The following is a 25,732-nucleotide window of genomic DNA, read 5'->3' as shown; positions in this document are numbered from 1 at the left end:
GCTTTTTGAAGTTTGGATTCCTCTAATGAGGTTAAAGCTGCGTTTTGTGGCTTTAAAGTGCACATAAGTCTTTCATTCTAGAGTTCATTAGCTCAGTAGCCTCTAGAATTTTTTTGAGTATAAGTTTAATATTTAGCTGTGGGTTATGTTCCTCCATTTCTGTAGTGTTTACAAATAGTCCTTTAATGGAGACTATTTTTAATAAAAGTCAATAACTGTCCACCTCCACTCTAAAGAGATATTTTCATCACCCAGCTGTTTCAAATTCTTATCTTTTGATTGCTGTCAAGGACAAATTTTAGTCTCAGAGGTCTCCCAGTCAGAAATAAATTATTCCACTTGCTGTACCAAATTTCACCACAAGATGTCCCCAGTAACAGACAAAATAGGGCTTTTGTCCAGTTCAAGAAAGGAAAACAAAGAAAAAAAGTATTCCCTTTTTTTCCCCCAAGTTAGCAAAAGAGTAAAGCAGTAAGTTTTTGTAGAAGTACAGAGCTTTTGGGGAGCCCAGGTATCCACATATTACAAGTCCAGGTATGTAATCATTTAATCTTATTGTTCCTTTTTTATTTCTTAGCTTTATTTTCCTGGAGTGAGCAAAAGCCGTGGAATTAAGCTGGGGGGAAAGGGTATTTCAAGAGTTTTTACAGGAAAGTAGTTGGGAGGGAGAAAAGGAAAAATAGGGTCTCACCCAACTCCTCCAGTTGCTTCTTCATGCTTAGTTAGTGCATTGAGCTTTCGGCTGGTTCGACTAAGTGAGCAGCCATTTTAATGGCTGCACTTTTCCTCTTCAGTCCTGAAGAGTTACCACAGATCAAATGGAGAGGCTGCCACCCCTCTGCGATCCAGCAAGAGTCCTCCCCAATGGTGGTCGCCCCTCCAGGGTGATTTTCGACCCTTTCCAGGGTCTTCTGAAGGAGAAAAACCAGGCAGCGGGGAGAGCAGTCTCTCCACACGTCCACCAGCGTCAAAGACCAGAACCAGAAGCCATCATTCAGAATTTTCTAGCCTTCTGTTTCAGTCTGCTAGATATTGTTAAACCACCATTCTAATCAGCATTCCTCACTACCAGGGCTATTTGAGAAATAGAGTTAAGCCACAAGTTTCCCAAACTTTCTCACTTCATGGTGCCCTTAGTGTTTTCGTAATTTTTTTTCGTGGCAGCCCACAATTCCTAAACTGCACTGTAGTGCCAGGGCCCTGCAGCAAACTCACAGGCATGCTACAGCATATTTTAATTGTAAAGGAAAACACATTGACCCTTGATATCTGTCAAAATTTTGATGATCTTTTAATGTTGTTTTTTGTCATTGGTTTGTCTAGCACCATAAAATAAAAATAAGACAGGTTAGGTGGCTGTGTTAAGACTCACAGTTATGGACTTCCGGTGGATCTGCGCGGCGATGGCGGCTACTTTTTAGCCGTCCTCCTGGGTAAGTGTAATGAATCGCTATGAACAGCGTACATCAGCTGTTCAGCAGTTCAAAATCCCCCTCCCGGGCAAAGGGGGGGAAAGAGGGTTGTCTGAATAGTGGTAGAGCCTCTTATGTACCCCCAATTTCTTTTTTGGGGGGGTGACAGAGTGCTCCCACGGAGTTCAGACTGTCTCCGCTTCCCAGCTGCTTTTGTCCCTAGGGACAAAACAAGCCGTTGCAATCACCTCCGCGCTTAAAGGGACCTGGTGAGTTTTTTTTAGAAGCGGACAGAGTTGATTAGAGGATTTACTTTTTGCTTTCTTTGATTTTATATGTATTTTAAGTTTAAAGGTTTATTTTCATGTTTATATTCTCTCCTTTTACTTTTTACTTTGTGCTGAAAGGGAAAGTAAAATGGCGATCTGCAGACTTTCTAGCGTTTTTTTTTCTGGGAAGCTAGAATGGCGATCGGCTTCTTTTACTTTCTCTTTTCTTTTCTTTTTAATGATTGGATGGATCTTAGAAGCATTATTATTTTGTTGTTTAACTTTTTAAACATTATTGTTTTTGTTTGACTTTTTTGCTTTGTCTTTTGTATTTTTAAAAGGCAGGCTTTTTGGTGTTTTTTCTCCCCCCCCCCCTTTTTTTTTCTTTTTAATGATTGGAACGGATATTTTAATTCCTTTTTTCTTTTTTCTTCTTTTCTAACTCCCTTTTTTTTTTATCATTATAAAGATTTTCTTTTGAGGGAGTTATGATTTTTTTGAAGGAATTTTTGTAATTCTCAAGAAGGAGTAAAGTTTTTTTTTTTTTTTAAGATGGCTCCAAAGCGTCCAGGGACTTTTACAGTTCCTAAATCAATAGTTTCACCCTCTTCTGTGGTCCAACCAGCAATTGTGAAGGATTTGCAAGACATGATGGGAAATGTTACAATTCAAATTAGGGCAGAAATGAAAAAGATTTTAGAGGAAAATAACAAGATTTTGAGGCAAGACATAGTTTTGGCTTTAAAAGGAGTTGCTTCTGTTATTGAAAAGTTGAATTCCCGTGTGGAAGAAGTAGTTGAAAAAGTGGAATTAATGGAGGGAAAAACTGAAAGTATGGAAAAGGAAATGGAAAATGAGATTCTTATGCTTCAATATGGACAAATGGAATATGCCTTAAGAATTAGAGGCTTGGGAGAGTCCTTGCAAGGAGATCTGAAAGAGATGGTTGCAAAGGACTTTGCTGTGATTTTGAATAAAGAAAAAAAGGAAATACTTAGTGAAACTGAAAAATTATTTCGAGTTAATTCTGTGGTGGCAGTGCAAAAGAATTTGCCAAGAGATGTGGTAATTTACTTTGGGAAAAGATCTCTACGCAATGAAATTATACAAGCTTTTTATAAGAAGAGATTTCAAATTGCTTCACAAGATGTTATAATTTTAAAGGAGATCCCATCTAAAATTTTAAGAAGAAGAAAGGAGTTTGCTTTTTTAGCAAATGAACTTAAAAAGAGACGAATTTCGTTCAGATGGGATGTTCCGATTGGAATGGTGGTGAACTACCTGGGGATATCTTATAGACTCAATACTGCTTCTCAAGCAAAAGATTTTTATACTTCGGTCTTGGGGGTATGTTCATCATCATCTATTAAGTTTAAAACCTTGGAAGAAAAGAATGTAGAATTACAGTTTGAAGACCCTAAAATTGGGGAACCTTTGCCTGAAAGATCTCAACACGTTCAGATTGAGGAGCAGAAGATAACTTGTGTAGCACATAACTGTAAAGAAAAGCAACAACAGAAGAAGATTAAGGAAGTTTCACATCTAGTGGTTTCTGAATCTGTGGGAGAAGCAAGACTTATAAAGCCTTTGGAGCAATCTTCAAGGATGGAATTGTTGTCTGAAATGAAAAATTGGGAATCTCAGCTTGAGGAGTTTCAACAAGTTGAGAGGAAGGGGCAGAGGACAATTCGTGCAACATATAATTGTAAAGAAAAAGATCAACAGAATAAGGAGTTTAAGGAATCCCCACATGTATTGGCTTCTGAGTTGTTGGGAGATCCAGAAATTTTGGAGCAATCCTTAAAGCCAGATCTCAAAGCACTTCTCTTGAGTTTGATAAGGTTAAAGACGAATATTCAAAATTAGAGAATGATAAGGATGGAGAATGAAAATGGACAATTGAGACTGATAAGGATTGTGTTTTTTTTGTGGATGGAATTTGTTATTGGTGAAGATTTAAATGTTTAATGTGTTTATTGTGGATGGAATTTCTTATTGATAAAGATTTAAATGTGTATAAGGGATTTTTAAGTTTTAAGTAATGTTTAAATTTGTGTTTTGGGGGAGTTTATAAAAATGATAATAATATTAGCATGATATTAGAAGGTTTGGAGTATACTATAATGTGTTTAGTGTCTGGGTTTATTTATTTTTTTTTTCTAATTATTATTACTATTTTTAAGATGGAATTTGATTAAATGTGTATAAGGGGATTCTAATGTTTAAAGTTTTAAGTAATGTTTAAATTTGTGTTTATGTTTAAATTTGTGTTTTGGAGGGAGTATAACTTGTTTAACTAAATGTATTTAGATTTGTTTATGACTTATATTAGATTTTATATTATAGTTATAGATGTTCAAAGAAAGTAGTGCTTAAAATTGTGTTTTGGGAGGAATTTATATAGAATGGTGGATAATATTATAAGCATGATTAGAAGATGTTCAGAGTATATTATAATGTGTTTAATGATTATTACTTTTTAGAGATAATTTATTTAATTTAGAATATTAAGATTTGTTTAGGATTTATATGTGTTTTAAGTTTTATATGTGTTTTAAGTTTTTTCTTTTTTTCTTTTTCTTTTTTGAAATATTTTGGATAAGCCCGTAATCAACTCTGGGAGGTCCAGGGGAGGGTTAGGGAGGTTTGGGGAGTTGGGGGAGGATACGGGAGGCTGGGGGGGTTTGGGGAGGGGATTTGTCTTGTAAAATTTGAAAAATTTTCAATAAAAAAAAAAGACTCACAGTTATAATAAAGGTGACTGACTTCCAAATAGATTGTGTTATTTTATAAATGTGATTTTATATGTTTTTTTACCATTAATTGTAGGTTCAAATTAGATGATTGTGTGTATAAATTTTACTAGGCCGGAGGGTATCATAATATATAGTGACTAGAATCTAAAGATAAATGTTAGACTGGAAAGGAAATTAACTCAGTCAAAATTTGCTTTCCAAAGGATAGATGTGCAAGAAATCCTCTAAAGTATATATACTCTTATGCTACCTCTCCAGCTGGGATGCCTGTAAAGTCAGCTATAGTCCAGGGTATTTTTGAGAATTTTTTAACTGACCACATGCAGAATAATGGATAAAAAACCTGTGAGACCTGGTGGCAACAGGACAAATTACCTAGAATTGCTGATGAATTATTGGATAACACTCCGTATTTAGGGATCTCTCTCTCCCCCCCCCTCTCTCCCCCCCTCTCTCTCTCCCCCCCTCTTTCTCTCCCCCCCTCCCTCTCTCTCTCTCTCTCTCTCTCTCTCTCTCTCTCTCTCTCTCTCTCTCTCTCATATGCATGATGTAGTACAAATAATTCTTTTTCATGGATGACGTTGATATTCCCCCTACCAGTGCTTCAATTGACTTTTAACCCAGTTTGTCTTCACTTTTCCCATTCCATTTTTGTTGCCTTGTTTCACATAGTCTGTTTCTGGTTAAATGCAGTTATGTGGTTTACTTTGGATGGATGATAGTGATTAAATAAATAGTTGTTGAGAAAAAGAAGATTGCCATATGAGCAGATGTTTAATACAATAGAAGCTGTGAAATTAAACTTAGTTGTTTAAGTTCTTAAAGTAGCCTTTAAAAAAAAACCTATCATTTAATATTATTTCTATTTCAAAGTATACTCTTTTCTTCCCAATTTTAGTGAGAAGCTAAGTTTCTGTCAAGCATGTTTAGAACACATTTGTCTGCAAGAGAATAATTTCTTGCCTGGAGCAGGAACAGCTCTTTCAAATTCTCAGAAAAAAATTTCTTTGAAAACAGTTGAAACTGTCCCTAGAGTTCAAGAGCTCTTTTATTGTGCAACTGCCTGAATTCCTGGGATCTTCTTAGATGCAGCTTAGCCATAACTGTTCAAAAAGAATTGTATGGCAATAAATGTAAGTATCCTTGTCTTCCCAGTTCTAACCCATCTGATTCCTAAATGAAAGATAAAGTAGAGGAATTGGTAAGCATTTTTTTCCCAAAAGTATTTATCGTACTACTCTGGAAATAAAAGTATCTACAGAATATAACTAAAATAGTCCTGTTGCTTTTCTCTAAACGTGGGCAAAGTTAATATGTAACAGCAGTTGTTTATTTAGGGTTTTTTGATTGTTTGTTTTTTGCAGCGATGTAAAGAGGATGATATTATATCACCACCTATTGGCAATTCTTCAGTACTGTTTTCTGGGAAGTAGCAGTATATGCTGTGAATTTCAAAGGGTAATAAATACATTGTCATGATATTGTATTATTTGCAGGATATTTTTGTTTTATGGTTAGAAACTGCAGAAATTGATTCTCAAATCCTCAAGCTACAGTTATGGTAGTATGAAATAAAATTATAGTCATAATCTATAGCTTAGAAAGATTTTTAAATGAAATGACTTGTTTATTTATTTATTTATTTTGTTCCTTCTTACCTATACAGTAGGTATTACAAAATGTTGTAATAAAAACAGGTAGATTTGAATGTTAGCAATGAACTCTGTTTACCAAAATACCTAAGTCAGGGGTGTCAAACTGCCCGCAGGCCGGATGCGTCATGGTGAAACCGCACCCACCCCATTGCCTGCAATGGAAAAAAAGTCATGATAGGTGACACCCCTAACTTAAGTAATGAATTGATGGTTGGACAGGACTCACTGTAGGAGCCTACTGACTGTCCAGATAATTTATAGTTAGTGGAGATAATGCGAATATAAAGTGAATAATTACTGGATCATTCTTTCACAGAGTACTTCCATATCAATTCCATTTTCACTCCCTAAATCTGCAGAAGTAATATGGAAGTAAACTCTGATTGTGAAGTCTTTCTAATTAGACAGATTAGGAAAACTAATCCATGTCAGAAAATGTTAACATTCTTAAGGTTACTTGCAGAATGCAGGAAATAAGAGATGGCTTGTCTTTGCTCTTAGCCATCCTTAAATCCGAAGTACATACATAAAATGTCAGGTAGTGTAGGAGGGATAAAATAGAGTTTGGATGGAAATGAAAACAAAACTATTTTAGGGAGGAGACATAAACTAAGAAAACCACAAAAACCTCCATCTTTGACAAGTCAAAGGAAAATAAGGGGGTGGAGGAATGTGATGTTCCTCTTGAGTTTTGGACATCAAAAACACCCAGGTGTTCTGGGAACTAGGTCTATTCCTTATTACATCCTTTATTCCATTACATGAAAACACATAAACAAACTCTTGTTTCACTGATAATGAATTCAGCATTTATAAGAAAGTGACAATAAAAAGATCTTTTGGAACTTAGATTTGCATAGATTTTGCAAGATCGTAAGGAAAGGGAGGAAATACACACAAAATCTGTATTCTCTCTTACATGGCAGATACTGCTAAACTTTCAAAGTTGCAAAGAAGCATTAGTGCAAAAAGATAATCACTAGCACTGAGGTTGTTACCTAGTTTGGGTAATGAAACATCTGCAAAAAAAACCCACAACCAAGTTCAGAGAGCATCAAGAATCCCTCAAAAAGATAATACTGGCAATCCAAAATATATTTTGCAAAATTCCCCTTTGCTGATTTCTTTTATCTCACATCTAAATAATTACTTATCCTGTGTGTCGTAGCTTAAGCAAGATAAATTATTCTTATCTTATCTTCACTGACTTGTAAATTCCAAGTGGTATGACAAGTGTCAGCATATAAGTCCACTCAAAGCCAATGCAGAAGAATAATGGTTTTCTGCTAACCTCTCTGAGGATAGGAACTTATGACCTCAGAACTACTGAGACTGATAATCAAACCACTTGTGCTCATAGCATATATCATGTTCAATTGTGATGAATAGCTATCGGATCAATACAACTGTGATGAAGCTATTTTTCTAGTGAATCATGTAGATAGGGTATATGCTGACTTCTTGCTCTCTTCCAGATAAGAGAGAAGGGATGAGGGGAGGAGATCAGAAGAAACCAACATAGAAAATAGACAATTGTGTCACAAAATTAATAGCCTGTACTATAAGAGCTAATGATTTAAAATAGGTCAGAGATTCCCTATTCCAGAAAATTGTAATTCTAACTTTTTTTAAAATAAGATTTTAGATTGTTTAAAGCATTTCACATGTGCTATGTCAATTTTCTTTCAACGTCATAAAAACGAAAGAGTTTTTCCAGATTTGGCCCGAAATCTATGTAATTCAGTTTCACCAATGGCCGAATATTTTGTTGGTTTTGTTTTTGTTCAGGTATTATATTACCTCTGATCCACAAAAATAGATCCATGTAAAGAGTAAAGAATCCCTAATAATCATTTTTGTACACTAAACCGATTAATAAAACTCTCTAAGGAAGTGGACTTTGTTATAGTTCCTGGTAAATTTTTTCTTGATTTAAGTACTGCTATGAATAGTCAAATTCATCTACCCAGAGTTGTCTAGTCTAGATCTCATTGTAGAGTCAGGTACCTCATGCTGAATTTCTAGCATAGAAAGGAAGGGTGAGGGAAGGAACACCAATAATGATCAAACACCCATTGTTATCATGCATATTATATAACTAATCAGTCTACATGTTTTTCAATGAGCTTTAAATTCTATTGTCAATTGTCATTAGTTGCTATGGAATGTTTCACTGAAAACTGAAATCCTAAACTTGGCATGTCAATAATATTTGGGCAGTAGGACAAGTTAATATAAAATGAAGTTTTATTTATTCTTTTTTTTAAAAGGCAGAATGCATTTACATTTTTAAAACACCCTCAGTGGGTGGTTTCATTTCCTGTAAGTATGTTTCTTCTCAAACCTGCGAAAAAGAAAGTATGAAAAGCATACTCACTGTTGAAGGAATGAAGCTATCCGTTGTTGAATACTGAGCAGACTGTTATTAACAGTATTTATTTTTTATACAATCAGAAGATGGGATTTCAGGTGTTTTATTTACTCATCCTAGCATGTGTCCTCAATGGTAAGTTCTTTCCATAAAATGATGATAACTGGTGTATGAAATTGTTTTTTCAGTTCCTTGTTAGAGCACAAGGTAGTATATACGATTATTGTTTCTGTTTAAATACAAAATTATATTTTCTGGCTCTAATTGCTGGATCTTTGTTCTTATAAGGTGATTGTTATTCTAAGAATCAAACTAGCTTAGTTCAATTATGAATTTTCTAAAAACTGTAGGATTAAAAGTTTGTTAGTACTATGGGATTAAATTAAAATGTTCTTAATTAAAGAATGAAATCATTATCAGCTCATTAGTGTGTAGGAGGACAACACACTCCGCCCAGAGAAAGAAATATTTTGGGGAATATTAAAAAGTAGAATATTATATTTCCCAAAGGAATACAGTAATGGAGAATGAAAATCTTAAAAGACAGAAATCAGACCCCAGAAACCAGCCACAGCCCTCTCCCTCAGGCAGAAGCCAGCTCTGTAGAAACTCAGATTTGACAATCCTATTCAGAAAGGTTGGGACCAGGAAGCTTGGAGCTGACCCCTAAAATCTATATACCCCACCCAAACTCTAAAGACATGACCTTTAGGACATAATAGGATTAATCCACCATCATCAGAACACCAAAGGACATGCTCAAAAGCTCAGGCCAAAGTTCCTGCCAGAGGAACAAGAAACAACCTCAAACATAAAAGCCCAAGAAGGTATAAAAACCCACCACTCCAAGCTACATGTGGTCAGTGCTCCCAGAGCCACATTTCTGTCTGGCTCTGCTCTTCAATAAACTACAACCTTCTTTCTAAAGCAATCTCCATTTTGTTTATTCCCGGCTTGGACTGGACCCTGATAAAGATTTTTCTTTCAACAAGTGGATAACCAAATAAGCTAAGCAAAGTTAGACCTGGGGAGTACCCTGAAGGGACAATCAGAAAATCCCTTCTGTAGGTTTGTCTAGGAAATCCAAAAAGGTTTGGAAGAAAAAGAAAAATATATATACCCACCTAGGAAAAAAAGGCAAAACTACTTCTAAACTAAAAAGAAGCTACATGGAGAAGTTCAGGAAGTCATCAAGAATCAAGCTTGACCCTGGAGAGTATTTACTGAATTTTTTGTTATTTTTGGTGCACCTATCAATGTAGCTTTTGTCCTAAATGTTAGAGAAAGTGTCTTTCAAATAAGAATATGAATTGTCCATCTGAGTTAAGTGCATTATTGTAGTGAAGCTTACTTGATGTCTCCTTCCCACAATGCAGTTTAATCAAGCATGAACAGGAGATCATCCTGGGATATGACCTAAATCAATGCAAGAAAAATGTTTTTGATATTAACAGTCTGATTTTATCTCCTGCTCATGCATGAGAAGACAAGCAGGTAGTGTACCAGATAATTCTCTATATAGGATATTAGCCTAAATACAAACCAGTCAGCCAGCCAGTCTTAACAACTTTGGCCTGATAATAGAACACTCCCAACTTGAAACAGAAAGTACAAAGAGTGGTGACACATTTTTAAGATAAAAAGGCTATTAATAAAAATTACCTATTAAAATATTTATTCTTAATGCCCTGTATGTTGCATTTTAATCCTCCATATGAACCAAAGATACTTACAAGGAAAAATTGCCTGTGCCAAGCTTGGTCAAAAATAGAGCAGCTTCCTGAAACTAAGATGATAACAAAATACATCATTCTTTGAATTTCCAGGCCTCTTTATACTGCTCTTTTTATTTCTTTTTGTTTAGAAATATACACCTGCTTGTTTAAATTTTCAGTCAAAGTTCAGTCCCATCATGTTAGCGCTCAGGATAAAGCAGAATTTTATATTAAGAGTACAAGGCCAGTTTGGTTTAATTTAAAGAGACCAGACTAGAAGCCAGAAGACTGTAAGTTCTAATTTTGCTTTAGGCTGAAGGTGGGCTAGATGTCTTTCAGCCACTGATTCTTTTTCAGTCTAACCCACCTCACAGGACTGTTGTTGTGGCAAAAATAAGAGGAAGAAGAAGTATTAGGTAACTGCATCGAGCTATTTATACAAATAACAATGGTGGCATTTAAAAAAATCTGGAAAAAGAATCCTATTATTCTAGGGCTGCATGCAAGTTTTTTCAAAAACTTGGTTGTGGCTTCAGAGGACCTGCACAGTTTGCCATCAGATTTAAAGTCTAATGTGATAGAAATGGAAGGGGAAGGAGGATTTCAATGAATTGCATTTAAATATTTAAATTTAATTCAGTTTTTGTCAGATTTCTACCCATTATTAGCAGTGCAATCCTTGATAATGTGGGGTGGCTAAGGCTCTAGATCAGACATGTCAAACTCATGATGTCACGTGCAACATATCGGGACAGTTTTGCTTCTGCATGACGCATCTGGCCCATGGGCCGGCAGTTTGATATCCCTGCTCTAGATTAGCAGTAAGGTGATCCAGGTTTTAGTCACTCTTTTACATGGTAACTGGGTGACTTTGGGACATTGTCATTTTCTCTGTACAGAGTCAAAATCTTTAATATACTAACTTATAAATATTAAATGATGTTTATTTATCACTGTTTTAAATTATAAATCATAAATATAAGAAATTGGAGCATTTTTTAATGACAGCATCAAACAGAAGAAGGCTAAGTTAATATAACGACTATTAAACATGACTGTGATACTATGCCTACTATATTTATTTGTAGGATGTACTGCACTTATAATTACAAATGAAAAAACTGTCTGTGCATTGGCTGGTAGCAGTGTGACTCTAAAATGCAGCATCTTGCAAGGAAAAGAAACCCATGTGACACAGATTCAGTGGTCTAAGTTTGCTGATGGTCTATCAAGAATAATAGCTGTATATAACCCTCTCTATGGTACAAAATATTCTGAAGCGGCCTACAACAATTCAGCAAGTTTTGAGAAAGGTTTCCATGATTGTTTGACTGACTTCAGCAGGACTTCCAAAGAGGTTAATTCTGTAGCAAACAACCTAGAATGCAATCAGTGGATTCTACAACTGAAGAATGTCACATTTGAGCTCTCTGGCTCCTATGAATGTATCTTTACCACATTTCCAACTGGAACAAGTAGCTCAAAAATACACCTTTTTGTTAAGAAAAGAGGTAAGTACAGTAATAGATTGTTTTAATGAAAAATATACAAAAAAGTAACGTAATGTAACCTAAATTGAGGGGGGAAATCTGTATGTGGCCCTCAGAGCTGTCATTATACAAGTCAGATTATCAATTTATTATCAGCATTTTTATTTTTTATATTGTCGTTACTACTGTTTTTCATTTTCCTTAAAAACTCACCTGATATCATGGGCATACGTTCAGTAAATGCAACACTTGGATACTAAAAAAATTCAACCTCTACTCTTTTTATTTTTATGGTGTTATTGGTTGTATGTGTTTGTGTTACAATTACTTTGTTGCAAAGTTGATAACTATTGACAAGGATGGGAAATGAATCTTATGCAGAAACTATAGAGAAAATGCTAGAAATGAGGAGGGGGGGACATCAAGACAAACTGGGGCCAGTTCTTTTCATACAACATTATTCTTTTTGCGATAGGTCTTTTGTTTGATATTGTTGTGGGTTTTCTAGAATTGGTTGTTCAGTTTTTTCACTGGGCTTGTGTTTACGAGATGATAGGTTTCTCCAGCATGATTGGATGGAGAACCCATGGATGGGTTGTCTTAATCTATCTGCTCCAATTAGACTAAGTCTGAAATTTAGTACCGCCCCCTCTGTGCCAACTGCACCCCAGTTTTAGACTTAGTCTCTTTGCTCTAAGACGCGTTTTTTCTTCGCTCCTGGAGCAGAAGACTGTGTATTCCTATTTTATTTCATCCCAACCTGTAGCCTAGCAGGCTGACAGGCTGACAAAACCTCCCTTTGGGGGGGGGGAAACTTTCCCTTTCTCCCTTTGAGAGCCTTTCAGCTTCACAATCAGCTTGAAAATTGGATTCCCAGAAGCAAGAGAAATCTCCTACCAGGGGCCGTTCCTCTGCATCAGAGGCTCCATTCTTCTAACCAGAGCCTGGAGGCCTTAGAGGCAGGGGTAAGCTTGCCAATTGACTAGGGGGCTCCGCAAGGGATGACAAGGCTCATCAGGGCTGGAGGAAGCGTTTTCTAGGTCCCTCAGCCTCAGCAGACCGCCCCAGCAGCAGGAGAAAGTTTTGGGCACCGATCCAATTTTCAGAGCCTGGAGGCCTTACTAGGCCTCGGCCTGCCTCAGCCTCTCTCAGCTCACCTAATTGGAATCCATTTGCTGCGCTAGGGGCCCAAGCAATTCCTCGGAACGAGGGGTCATCACAGCGTAGGCCTCAGGCCTCAAGGCCTTCTTCTAACTGCTGTTTTTTTGGCACGAACTCTGCAGCCGCCATTTTGAATTGACTCACGGAGGCCATTTTGTGTGTGACTGAGGCCCAGACTGCCTGGAGTTTCTCCTGAAGGCAGTGTTCATCACTGGTGGCAGAGGCTTCGAGACTACAGCGTTGAACTGGGGAGGGCCTGTTCGCTCCCAAGGGATGCGGTGCCCATTAATTCCCCGCCCACCCCCCTCACGGGCTGAATCATCTCTGCAGGCTCCCTTGGTGAGTTACAGCGCCGAGGGGGGGGCGTTTTGCCAAGGTTGAGCCCAGAACAACTCATCATGGCAGAGAAAATCAGCGAGCCGGCCAAGAGGAAATGCCAAACAGAGGCAAGTGGAAAGAACACCACCAAGTGAGCCCGGCCAAGCAGGGAGCCACAGAGGGAGGAGGAGTCCCAAAGACTGAGAGCGGCCTCCCCAGATCTGACAGGCACGATGGGAAAGTCCATTTTTGAACCCCTTTCCTCACATTGTGCCTCAGCCCCAGGGGCCTGGTCTCCCCCCAGGGGAATTCCCCAATTAGATTTAACCACAAGAGGGACCCAGGGAGGGGCATAACCAACCAGGACACCCCAGGACCCCAGGCCACGTTCACCCCCACTGCAGCAGGGCTTCGCCCTCCTGAGAACCAGGCCTTGAACCCGGACCTCCTTCAGTCCATGATAGCCCAGGCTGTGGCTCAGTTTATGGCCTCCAACACCCCACAGCCACCCCCCCAGGCCACGTATCATCCACAATCTCCAGATTTGATGGAGGATCCCTCATCGGATTTGGAATCTACAGGGGCTGAACAATCTGGCCTGATTTTGTTTGAGGACGAGGGCATCACTCCCTCTGACCCCACCCCTCCTGTCGGTCTCTTTGACCATTCATTCTTTAATTCCCTGCTACTCAGGGCCTGCACTACTGCAAACCTCCCCCAAGAACAGGAGACCCCACCTACAACGTCCAAGGGTCCCCACGCCATATACACCGAGCCCTCAGTCTCGCAGAACAATATTCCCTGCCCTCCCCTTTTTCTGAATATAGTTCAAGAACAATGGGAGAACTTAGGATCCTTCTTAAGCCCCGGTGCAGTAGAGGGAACATTATTCAATGTTGCCCGTTCTCTGGCCTCCCTATTGGAGATTCCTGAGATTGAGGAGCCTTGAACTCATTGTTTCCCAATGCTAACATCCCTGGGGACATAAATGAGGCACTTAGGGCGGAGGATAAAAAGATTGACTCCGCATTGCATAGTTCCCATCTGGCATCAGCCTGGGCAACAAAGGCGGCAACGTCTATGGCCTTCTTTGCCAGGGCTTCAGCCCTTGGGTTACATGAGCTCCAGGACAGGATCCCTCCGGACCAGCTCAGAGCTCACCAAAATCTGGGTAAGTTAGTGGCTACATCCCAGTACCTAGCCGACGCTTCTCTGCACATGGCTAGATACACTGCCAGACCATCGCTGCAGACATCTCAGCATGAAGGCTCCTTTGGCCCAGGAATTGGCGAGCAGACACCAAGACCAAGTGGCGTCTGGCCTCTAAACCTTACACAGGTGGACATCTCTTTGGTAAGGCACTAGAACCATACTTAACTGAAGGTAAGGACAAACATAAAACTCTGGTTAACTCATGTCACAGAGCAGTTACAGGAGGCTGCCTTTCGACCAGCTCCATCCTGGGACTGGGCCCAGGCATCCCTCTATTCCTTTCAGAGACAAGAACGACAGCAGGATCGTTCAGCATGCAGAAGCAGACCACAGATCCAGGCCAAGCGGCCCCTTCAAGGCCGAGGGGCCGTTCCTCTAAACGAGGCAAGTGATCTCACAGTCTCACTTCCCATAGGAAGCCAGCTGGCCCCTTATTCCAGCACTTGGGCAGTCACCACTACAGATGCCGGCTGGCCCCTTATTCCAGCACTTGGACAGCCATCACTACAGATGCATGGGTGTTAGACACTGTCACGCAAGGTTTGAGACTAGAATTTTGTTCTCAACCACCTGACAAATTCCGCTCTTGCCCTATCCCAACGAGCAGGTCCAGGGCTGACTTTATGTCAGAGGCCATAGCTCATTTATTACAAATATGAGCAATTGAACCAGTACACAAGACCAAGAAGGACGAAGGTTTTACTCAAACCTCTTCGTCATCCCTAAGACTTGGGGGGCTGGAGGGCAATCTTAGACTTGAAAGGTCTAAACCTTACTTGAGGTATAAGAAGTTTAAGATGCAACCACTTCAATCAATCCTGGCCAGCATCAGGCAAGGTGACTTTCTTACCTCAATAGACCTAACTGAGACATGTTTCCTAACCACTGCAAATTCCTCAGATTCAGCTATGCCCACTACCAGTACAGAGCCCTACCATTTGGCCTCTCATCGACACCGAGGGTATTTACAAGGTACTGGCAGTGCTCGCAGCCCACCTTAGACAAATTCCAATCAGAATTCAATGCTATTTAGATGACATACTAATTCAGTCATCATCATTCCGAAACGCTCAGTCAGACCTCGCCCTAGCCATCAAGGTCTTTCAGGAGCACGGGTTTTCTGTTAATTTCCAGAAAAGTCATACAACAACCCGGCTCCTCCATTTGGGCGCTGTTATAGACACGGACAATTGTACGGTCTACCTATTTCAGGACCGAAGGAACTCTATTCAGACTCTTGTACGTCGGATCCAAAGGGCCAGAGTAGTCACATTGGCCTCCCTATCACAGCTACTGGGGAAGACGGTGTCCTGCGTGCAAATTGTGCCATGGGCACGCCTCCATGCCAGAGAATTACATGGCTTCTCCTTCCATTTCAGAGACTTGAACTCCCTTAAATGGTGGGACTCCCCGGCGCTGTCACGGGGAGCAGTATTAGAACCAGACAGGATTACCATTACCACAGATGCAAGCCTGTTTGGGTGGGGGGCACACCTCCACACGCACTGGGCTCAAGGTCGGTGGTCCAAATAGGACCTAAAGAACAATATAAACTGGCTGGAACTCAGAGCCATACATATGGCCCTAAAGGGATTCACCGATATAGTACAGGGCCAACATGTCCTGATTTTAACCGACAACATTACAGCCAAGGCCCACGTCAACAGACAAGGGGGGACAAGGTCCAGGCCTCTCATGCAGGAGGCCAAATTGCTGGGGTCCTGGGCGGAACTGAATCTTGCCTCCATCAGGGCGGAGCAAATATCCGGAGTGACCAACCAGCAGGCAGACTCACTGAGCTGAGCAACCATGGACCATTCCGAATGGCAGCTGGATCCGACGGTGTTCAGAGAGATCGTGGACAGGTTTGGTTCCCCAACCTTAGACCTTTTGCCTCCCCCACCAACTCACAACTTCCCAGATTCCTTTCCGGGTTCCCACCTCCATCAGCGGAGGGAACAAATGCGCTCCGCAGTCCCTGGCCCAGGGAACTGCTCTATGCCTTCCCTCCTCTGCCGTTTCTTCCTGCCACGATCAGGAAGATCCTTCGCGAACGAACAGAGGTCCTCCTGGTTGCACCACATTGGCCGAGACGCTCTTGGTCGCCGACCTGATGGAGCTCTCCGCATCATCTCCATGGAGGATCCCAGCAAATTGCATCTCCCACATTCAGGGGGAACTACGCCATCCAGACCCTCAATGACTCCAGTTAACCGTCTGGCACTTGAGAGGCAGGCCTTAGGCTGAGACTCATATTCGTCAAGGGTCATAGCTATGATTCAGCAATCCAGGCGACCCTCGACGAATAGAATATACGATGCCACATGGAGAGACTCCTGTAATTGGTGTTCAGTTCGAAAAATTGACCTTTTGGCGGTTTCAATGCCAGTTATCTTGGAGTTCCTGAGGGATGGTCTAGACAAAGGGCTTTCCACAAGCACCATCCGCAGGCAGGTAGCAGCACTTGCCACAGTTATTTCCTGTGGCAATGAATCCTTAACACATTACCCTATGATACGCTCCTTCCTAAAAGGAGCTAACAACGTCAGACCATCAACTGTACATAGATACCCCTCGTGGGATCTTCTTCAGGTTTATAGGCTCTTGTTTCGCACCCTTTGAACTATTGACACTGGTTTGTTTAAACAGTTATCAATGAAGGTGGAATTTCTTGTTGCTGTAACTTCAGCGAGAAGGATATCTGAACTGGCTATTCTTAAGTGAGGAAGGACCTGTGTACGTTCCATAAGGACAGGGTAACCCTTAGGCTAGGCCCCTCCTTTGTGCCTAAGGTCAAATCCTTGTATCCTAGATCTCAGGAAATAGTTTTGCCGGACTTCTGTCTTAACCCATCTAATGACATAGAGGTTCAGTGGAACAAATTGGATGTGCGCAGAGCTTATATTGTTATATACAGAGAACCTCATCTTTCCACAGAACAGAGGCTCTGTTTGTGTCCTATCACCCTTCATCACTAGGTTAGAAGGTTTCTTCAACCACAATACGCAGGTGGATTAGAGTTTGTATTTCTCTGGCATACCAGTCTCAGTCACTGCGAGATCCCAGGCATATCACGGCCCATTCCACCGGGGCGCAGCTACTACAGCTGCCTGGTCTACTCAGGCCTCCGTAGAGGGAATTTGTAGAGCAGCAACATGGGCATCGCCCTCTTCCTTTGTCTGTCACTACAAGAGGGATATATATGCATCTTCTATGGCTTCATTTGGCCGCAAGTTTCTAGAACACGCATTAACGTTGGATGGGACCCAGGCCCAATCTAATTCCCCACCCTAGGGACACAGGGCTTTGGTATGTCCCATCCGTGGGTTCTCCATCCAATCATGCTGGAGAAAGGGGCGTTGTCTTACCTGAACGCCTTTTCTCAGCATGATGATGGAGAATCCACTCCCTCCCATTAGGTCAGTTGGCCTGGTTCCCATATTGTTCAGACGCGTCGGACTAAAGTCTGAGTATTGCCTTAGCCTAAAACTGGGGTGCAGTTGGCACAGAGGGGGAGGTACTAAATTTCAGACTTAGTCTAATTGGAGCAGATAGATTAAGACAACCCATCCGTGGATTCTCCATCATCATGCTGAGAAAAGGCGTTCAGGTAAGACAACGCCCCTTTCTCTGTCATTTTTCTTTTGCTTTTTGGATGCATTATGTTCTATCAATGTTAATTGTGTGCATAATTTATTACAAGTATTGAGATAGTTTGGTTAGTTTTTAATGTTTTTAGGATCACTCTTTCTTCTACCCTGATGAATCTATGTCCACTTGACCAGGGGTATAATACATTCTCTTGCTTCTCATCAATTGGTCCAGTCATTTTGAGTGATTAAGCATTCAAAAAAATCTGGTGGCTGGCATTCTCTGTGTTATAATTTAGTCCTTGCTGGATAATATTCTGTTCTGAAGTAGTTAAAGGATGGCTGGAGATATTTACTTCCCATTCTAGTTCAGCTTCATCTTTTCCTATTTGGACTAGCTTCAAAAATTTGATTTACAATTTTGTTTTTCTTTATTTTAACTTGTTTTTGTGCACCAGTTTTGATGGTAGTTGTTAATATCATAATAGGTTCTATAGTTGTTCATTTAATTGCTGCTTTAAGTTATTGATAGTGTGCTATTATTTATGCAGTCTAAGATGACCATCTGCTCTCATCTGATGTACCAGTTTTTAGTCTGTTTATTCTATTTCCTTTCATGCTGTCCGGTTTTTGAGAAGTCTGTTTCTTATGCTAGTAGCCAGAACTATGCTATCATAGGCATTCATTTAGAAAAAAAGAATTCATAAATATAATTTTGTTTGTAATATCTACACCTAATACTGTGATTGCCAGAAATAGCTTGACATATTACAAAAAAAGAACATCAAGCTGATGCCACTAATGGGCAAAGATTCTAGTAGAATTGATAAGTAGTCCAATATACATTTTTCTGCTTTTTTGCTGTCTGATCAGCTATGAGATGGGGTCAAAATCCTGCCTCATTTCTTAATCTATCAATGCTGCAATGGTCATAAGTTTGAAAAATAGTCATAACACACTATTTTCAGTGCTGTAGTAACTTCAAACAGTTCCTAAATGAATGGTTGTAAGTCAAGGACTACCTGGATTTAATATCCATCCCCAGATCTTTAGGTGAGTGATAACTGGCCGAAAGTAAAGAGGGAAAGCATTACCATAAGATCAGCAATAAATAAAAACAGGGAAAGACAATAAAAGATTTATATGCCATTGTGAAAATGCAAGGTTTTCTGAAGTATTGAGTAATTTAACCAAGTGCTTCCTAACTTTAATTTAATCCAGTGGTCATCATTCTTTTCCATTTGTCTGCCTGGAATGTTTACTAATGTTTGGTTGTCATGAGGTTTCTTTATAGATATTAACCTTATTTTGCTTCCAACTAGTTTAACACAGAAGCTGGAACAAGCTTCAGTAATTTTTAGATATTAGTCTCAAGCATAGAAATTCTCTAATTTGTTTTTTTTTTAAATCATCTGTTTCTAATACAATTTAATGAAAGAGAATTAGCTTTAACATTCCTGTATTTTGTTCAAGAATGTTCTCCCTTTTAGATGTATGCAGCCCCCTGAACTTCCTATTCAGTCCCAGGGGAAATCCTACTCTTGATACACTACTAAATAAATTTTCTTTCTATTTAATTTCTTTAGCTGCCAATTTGGTGGAAACTTTTGAAATAGTGTGTGTATTAATGACACAAACCATAAAACTGGAAGCAAATATTTCTGATAATTTTACAACTATATTAGAGGAAGGAAAGGGATTTTTGACATTGTCCAAGTTCATTCCTATAGCACTAACTAGACTAAATTAGAATTACTGTAAGTATAATGTTCTAATGCTGTTTAATAAACTCTACCTTCTTAAAGAAGACTTTCTGTTTTCATTTATCTGTTTGATTGAGTGCACAAATCTACAAAATAGGTTTACAAGCCTAAAATAAGTTTGGTTTACCTCCTCTTGGCTGTAGCAGATGAAGGAGCTACAAAATTAAAGTTTTTGTTCTAAGCAAAACATTTTAAATCTTGAAATATCAAGAAATCACTGACCTCTCCTTATAGTTAACTATCTGTGAACTGTTTTCTATCTAACAAAAGAGGTCTATTCTTATTTTGGACAACTATTCTTTTATATTCACAATGAGGATAAATGTACTAAACAATAGAACTTGCAGAATTTTACATGCATTGTACATTGGTATTTTCTATATAATATTCTTCTTTTTATTTTACATTTTTTCTTCTTGATAAAAGAATACAAGAATTCTGTGTTACAAGCTTTACTCAACCAGTCCCTTGAAATTCTGTGCATGAATAGTATGCCTAGTTATATAAACCTGACAAATGCTTCTGTAACATGGTCACTGGTAAGTAACTTTTTTTCAATAAAATAACAGTAGGAGAAGACCTAAGACCAAAGCAGCATCACTGAGCCTGTCAGAATATATCTTGTTTGTTATTTTGCTTTTTAAAGTAGTTGGAAAATTATCATTAAAACTTAATTTGCTCCTAAATTGAAGGCTGTGACTTTGGAAGTTTGCAATCTTGAGGATTTCATGTGTCTTCCTAGATTATCCATGTTTAGGAGATGTATGATATGAACCCAAGCATATCATATTCAAGTAACTGTAATTCTAAACTGCAGTTATTTGTCTTGGCAGCACTAAATATGTTTACTGAAAATATTTTATATAAATTATCTAGCATGCATATTAGTGCTGTACGGATAAGGCTGCTCCTAATAGATTTTTATTTTGAGATATCCAAATTTATATAAACTTCTTCATTGAACCTGCTTTGTTTTTAGTTTTTTTTTTAACCCTCCCAATTATTTAAAGGGCCCTAAAAGTCCAGTTCCATTCTTACTAGCCTATAATACCACTGCCATAAACTGGTCACGCAAAAGGGGAGAGTCAACAGGTTCAAAAGAACAGGTGAATCTAGGCAATGAAGTCCCATCCTTTGTTTTAATGTGCATCAAACATGCATCATATTTACATAAAAATGGATAGAGCTTCAGTTACTCCAGTCATACTTGTTACTTAGATACTGTTGACACATAATATTTCCCAGATAACCTTATGCGTGAGCTGGCAATTCTATCATTTATGTCTTTCCTGAGTAAGCATTTTTGGGTGGAAACACTAGAATGTTTTATTCTTGCATTGAAGTTCTGCAAATTTCCACTTTATCCCAATACAGTTTTAATATTTATATGAAACTGCTGAATCAAATCATTCAGCCTTTAGATCTGATTTGTCCTTTGTATGAATGAACCTTTATTATCAAAGTACAACATGTATACAATGAGATTGGCTGAGCCTTTGAACTTTTAGAACTTTAGTAGTGCAAAATATGTCTGGGAACTTTTTAATTGGGGCCAAGTATTAATATTAGTCATCATGTCGGCCTCTACAGTTTCTGAAGCTTGAGATTTTGGAAACTGTTAGATCATCACTGACTTATTGCATGTTTGTGTGGTCTCTGGATTTGTGGGCATGCACACAGAGAGACTCACACTGAGACACAGAAAAATGCACATAACTTAAGGTTCTCAAGAAAAAAAATATTTCTCCATTCTTTTAGTCAGAGATTCAGTACTTTTGTTAGAGAATATTGCTATTTTATTTCTATTTATAAGTAAACCTTCTGTATAATTGCTGTTGGGAAGAAGATATTAAAAAGAAAAAAAATGTTTCCTTCTTTCATTCTGGAGTCTGAGGTCTATTTTCTATCAGAATTAGGTAACAAAAGAGATATGTCCTAAACTGAAATTTATAACAGAAAAGGACTGTTCTTGAGATAGATTATGAAATATAGATGATGGGAAAGAGAGATAGCTACCAAATAGCTAGTAGCTCTTCTTATAGGAAATTCACCTATTCGAGTTGTACAATTGCTATTATATCAGCATCTTCTATTACATTAAAAAGAAAGAATTAATGATAATTCATGCTTTTTCATGGCAATGCATTGTTGATATATTTCCCATTTCTAGCAGAAAGAAAATGGAACTGAAAAGATCCTAATCAAGAAACAGTCCTATTACCTTCAAGGCTATACAGCCAATAATCTCACTGTGTACAAGGACAGAATCCAAATGAGTTCCAAAAATGCATTATTGATTTCTCCAGTGACAGTTATTGATGATGGCAAGACGTTTGTCTGTTCAATTGCTGCTGTCTCCGGAAGAATTCAGGAAAGTGCCACTCAAGTGAAAACATTTGGTGAGGAGGAGCTATTGTAATAGGCTAAAAACTTAATCGACACTGGTTTTTTTCAAACGTTACTTTCTAAAATCGATTTTCTTAAATGCTTATTTTCTTAAGTAACAGTATTTAACATGTTTCTATTTTGTACAAAGGAACTTCTGTGCCACAAATTGGTAGCAGAGCACAGCCTGTCTCTTACTAATGGGGTCATGTAATCACCTAAGACCACTGCCCTACATATCCATCTGTTAGGCTTCTTCTATGAGACATAAGGACATCTTTTCTGAAAGTCTTCACAATTGGGATTCTAGCCTACACATGCATGTTTTCGCATAGCATAAGGTATAGATGCACAGGTTGTGACCTATGCACCACCTATGACCTTCCCCCAGCATTTTTAAGACTCCTAGAATTTCCACCAAGCATCCAACATTTTCTATCCATTGGAGGGAGGGGGGAGTTATTAGAGTTTTAAAGGTAAAATGGATGCCTCAAGCAAGACCTTACAGTACTTATTTTACTCCATAAAATCCTTGATGCCTTCTCTAGGTGGACCAATCTTCTCCTTTTACTAATAAGTTCCTTTTTTTTAAGTGGCAATTGATTATATGAAATGTATAGATCTGTGGCATAGTATTTATGCATGAGTTTATGTTCTACACAAGACTGTTGTAGCCAGGCCAGGGAGCAACTGCTTAGTGAAGGGCCAGAAAGCATAGGTCCACTTCAGCTTTTATGCATACTGTATATAAAAGAAGGAGTTTGAACTATTTTGTCTGCTTCTAGAAATTTTCAGTTCTATGAATGACTTCATTCCCATTGACAAAATAATGAATTTTTAACATAAAAGCAAAATAAAAAATATGTTGGATATGAATTTATCAATTCAATTTAATTTGTTTTTAGGGCTCCATCCTAAGCCCAATGGTGTTCAACATCTTTAAAAATCATCTAGAAGATGGGATAAAAAAAGCTGTTTATCAAATCTGCAGATGACTCCAAGCTAGGGATACTGGCTAATAACTTAAGAACAAAATCACAATTCAAATGATTTTTAAAAGCTTGAATACTGGATCAAATGCCATAGGATTATGTTAGATTTGGCCCAATAATAGATTTAGGTTTTTTGAATCACAAGTATAAAAAAATGTACATAAGTTCAAGAACATAAAAACTCATTTGGTAGCAGTGCATATAATGACTATGGACTGCTAGCTTAATATGAGCAAGCAGTGTGATGTCTTTGCTAAACAGGCTAATGTAATCTTGGGTTGTATTAATGGAAGCAGTACATCCAGATTTTGTACAGTTTAATTCTACTCTTCATGTCCCCAAGTTAAACAAGATGTCAGCTTTTAAGTGAAAAAAAAAGTCAATCCTGGCGTTGAGGTTTGAAAGATTGTACATTTTCCCTAGAATACTAATTGCTGCTGACTAATCTAGGACTTCAATAGGTTAGACTACAATTGGATTATTGTGTCCAGTTCTGGGCAAAAGCTGAAATGAGTTCAGAAGTAAACTACCAATATATTAAGAGATTTGGAAATCAAGCCCTATGAGGAACAGTTGAAAAATGATTAGGGCATCATTAACTTGTAATAAAACAAAATGAATAATAAATATTATAGTTGTCTTCCTTTATCTAAAAAGCTGTCATGAGCAAAAGGAGGCATATTATTTGTGTTCTATAATATTTAATATTATTATCCATCTCTGATTTTATTCTCACGGTGATTAAGAACTTTATGTTGATTTTTATTGGTGCTATTACTTCTTTTCGTTTTCTGTTAGCCATTATTTGAATACTATGTTTCCACATCTGATACACATCTTGAAGAATTTGATCTTGACAACAGTGTATCTTGATTAATTTACTTAGCAAATACAGATGCAATAGATTTTTTTTTGAAGAGAAAAGTAGTGTATTCATAGACAGAGAAGGCTAGGAAGTAGAATATTTTGATTATTTCCTAACAATTCTTCAATCAACTTCCAGAATGAATTCAATTAGCTCATACAAATTGAAAATAAAGGTTAATAATATAAATCACTACTAACAAATGGAGCTGAGCCTTTAGCCAAATCAAGCGTAGCTGTGTTTTTATGAACAATGATTGCACAGGTTTAGCTAAAAAAATTAAAGATATAGCAAGAATAATTAAAAGCCATTGGTTTTAGGCAAATGGAGTGTTATGGTACACCTGGGAATTTAGAGAAAGAAGGAAGAAATAGAAACAAAAGGAAATTGGAGGAAAAAAGTAAAGAGGTTGTCAACATTTGCTCTGTTGGTATTCTTCATTTTAAAAGAAAGATCATAAATATATAAAAGAGGAAGGACAACTTAACTATGAAAATATCTGATCTTTCCATAATGACTTTAATAGTATTAGAAATTTCATCTTTGCATAGTTCTTTCTTGAGACGGTTGATAGTGCAATCATTCAGATATATAATTTGGAACATGTTTACTAACCTAAGGTATGTACCAAATATATTGAGTGGTTTTTTTTTTCCAAGGGGAGCAATTGGGCTTTCAGTTTACAAAAAAGGAGAAGCAACACACCAAGAAATATTCATAGTTACTGGGCAGCAACTAATTCAGCAATAACTTTCTAGTCTATTCCAGATGTCATCATATAGTCAACTCTGATAGATACTATCAATTCCATACTACTATGGAATAAGGTGATTCCACTCCTCCAAGAGCAACTGCTTTTTACAAACTCTGGAAAATCATGCAAACGTATACAGAAAGCAATGATCTTGATGGGTCATCAGGGTGGCTTAATGTGGTCAGAGGTTAATAATATATCAACCATCTGCAGCTAAGAAGAATATAAGGCAACCAAATTTATACATTGTGTGAAGTCATTTAGTTTCCATTTGAACCAAAACAGTGTGGTTTATAAATCATGGTTTATGACTCAGAAATAGTACCTAAAGTTCTACAGGAGCTCCCTCCCCCATAACTCCAAAACAAATCTGTAATGCAAACTTTAAACAGCTAAACCCTTTTCCCCCTCCTTGCAGAGTTGAGAGAATGGAGAGAAAGGGTTTAGAAGAAAGCAAGCAGGCACATAATGAGGAAAACACAAGCTGTTTGCCTAGTGTGTTTACAGCTGCCTTTTCTAGCAAATTCCTTTCAATATGTATTTTCCATTATATGTTGCTTTTCTCTTCCTTCCTGCCCAATGAATGTAAATGCAAACGTTAATTCCCTTCTTGTTAATTATCTCAGAACTTGGGTAAAATTCTAAAAGGCAAAAAAAAAAAAACCAACCTAAAGTAAAATCCTAAGCACAGTCATGGTCATGTGATTTTCACTTAGTAACTGCATCAATTAGCAAATCAGTGGCTGGTCTTAAATGAGGATTATCTGTATTGCCGTGTCTATATCACTCTTTTCACTTTTTGTTTTGTTCTTTTCTTTCTGCCCCAATCCATACAATACTGGGTGACCTACAGGATCCTGCTACCAATAGTTGAAACACAATATATAACCCAAAAGAGAGACTTGAAAAAAATAACAACCAATTAAATATCCAAAACATCCTAAAAGAGGTCTACCACTCATTCTAAGCCAGGCCTTAGAATGGAGCCAGGTTTTAAGGGCTTATTTTAAAAGGATTGGGATAA

At 38.2% G+C, this 25,732-nt stretch overlaps 1 protein-coding gene across 4 annotated transcripts in view; it reads left to right on the top strand.

Annotated features, from left to right (window-relative positions):
- Positions 1–8,404: 8,404 nt before the first annotated feature.
- Positions 8,405–25,732, top strand: part of CD96 (CD96 molecule) — a 39,553-nt gene continuing 22,225 nt past the window's right edge. For 2 of the 4 annotated variants that reach the window (XM_039365017.1, XM_039365019.1), the window contains exons 1-4: positions 8,405–8,598; positions 11,267–11,689; positions 20,139–20,251; positions 21,883–22,111. In XM_039365017.1, coding sequence (XP_039220951.1) covers positions 8,550–8,598; positions 11,267–11,689; positions 20,139–20,251; positions 21,883–22,111 — 814 coding nt within the window. In that variant the 5' untranslated portion in view covers positions 8,405–8,549. The remainder of the gene's footprint in view (positions 8,599–11,266; positions 11,690–20,138; positions 20,252–21,882; positions 22,112–25,732) is intronic. The other 2 variants (XM_039365018.1, XM_039365020.1) reach the window with 2 other exon arrangements.

The sequence above is a fragment of the Crotalus tigris genome, unplaced genomic scaffold (assembly GCF_016545835.1).
Source record: "Crotalus tigris isolate CLP2741 ecotype Arizona unplaced genomic scaffold, ASM1654583v1 scf7180000019944.6993514239:2294586, whole genome shotgun sequence".
Lineage (NCBI taxonomy): Eukaryota > Metazoa > Chordata > Lepidosauria > Squamata > Viperidae > Crotalus > Crotalus tigris.
The sequence above is the reverse complement of the archived record's forward strand: the minus strand, read 5'-3'. Positions and strand labels throughout refer to the sequence as shown.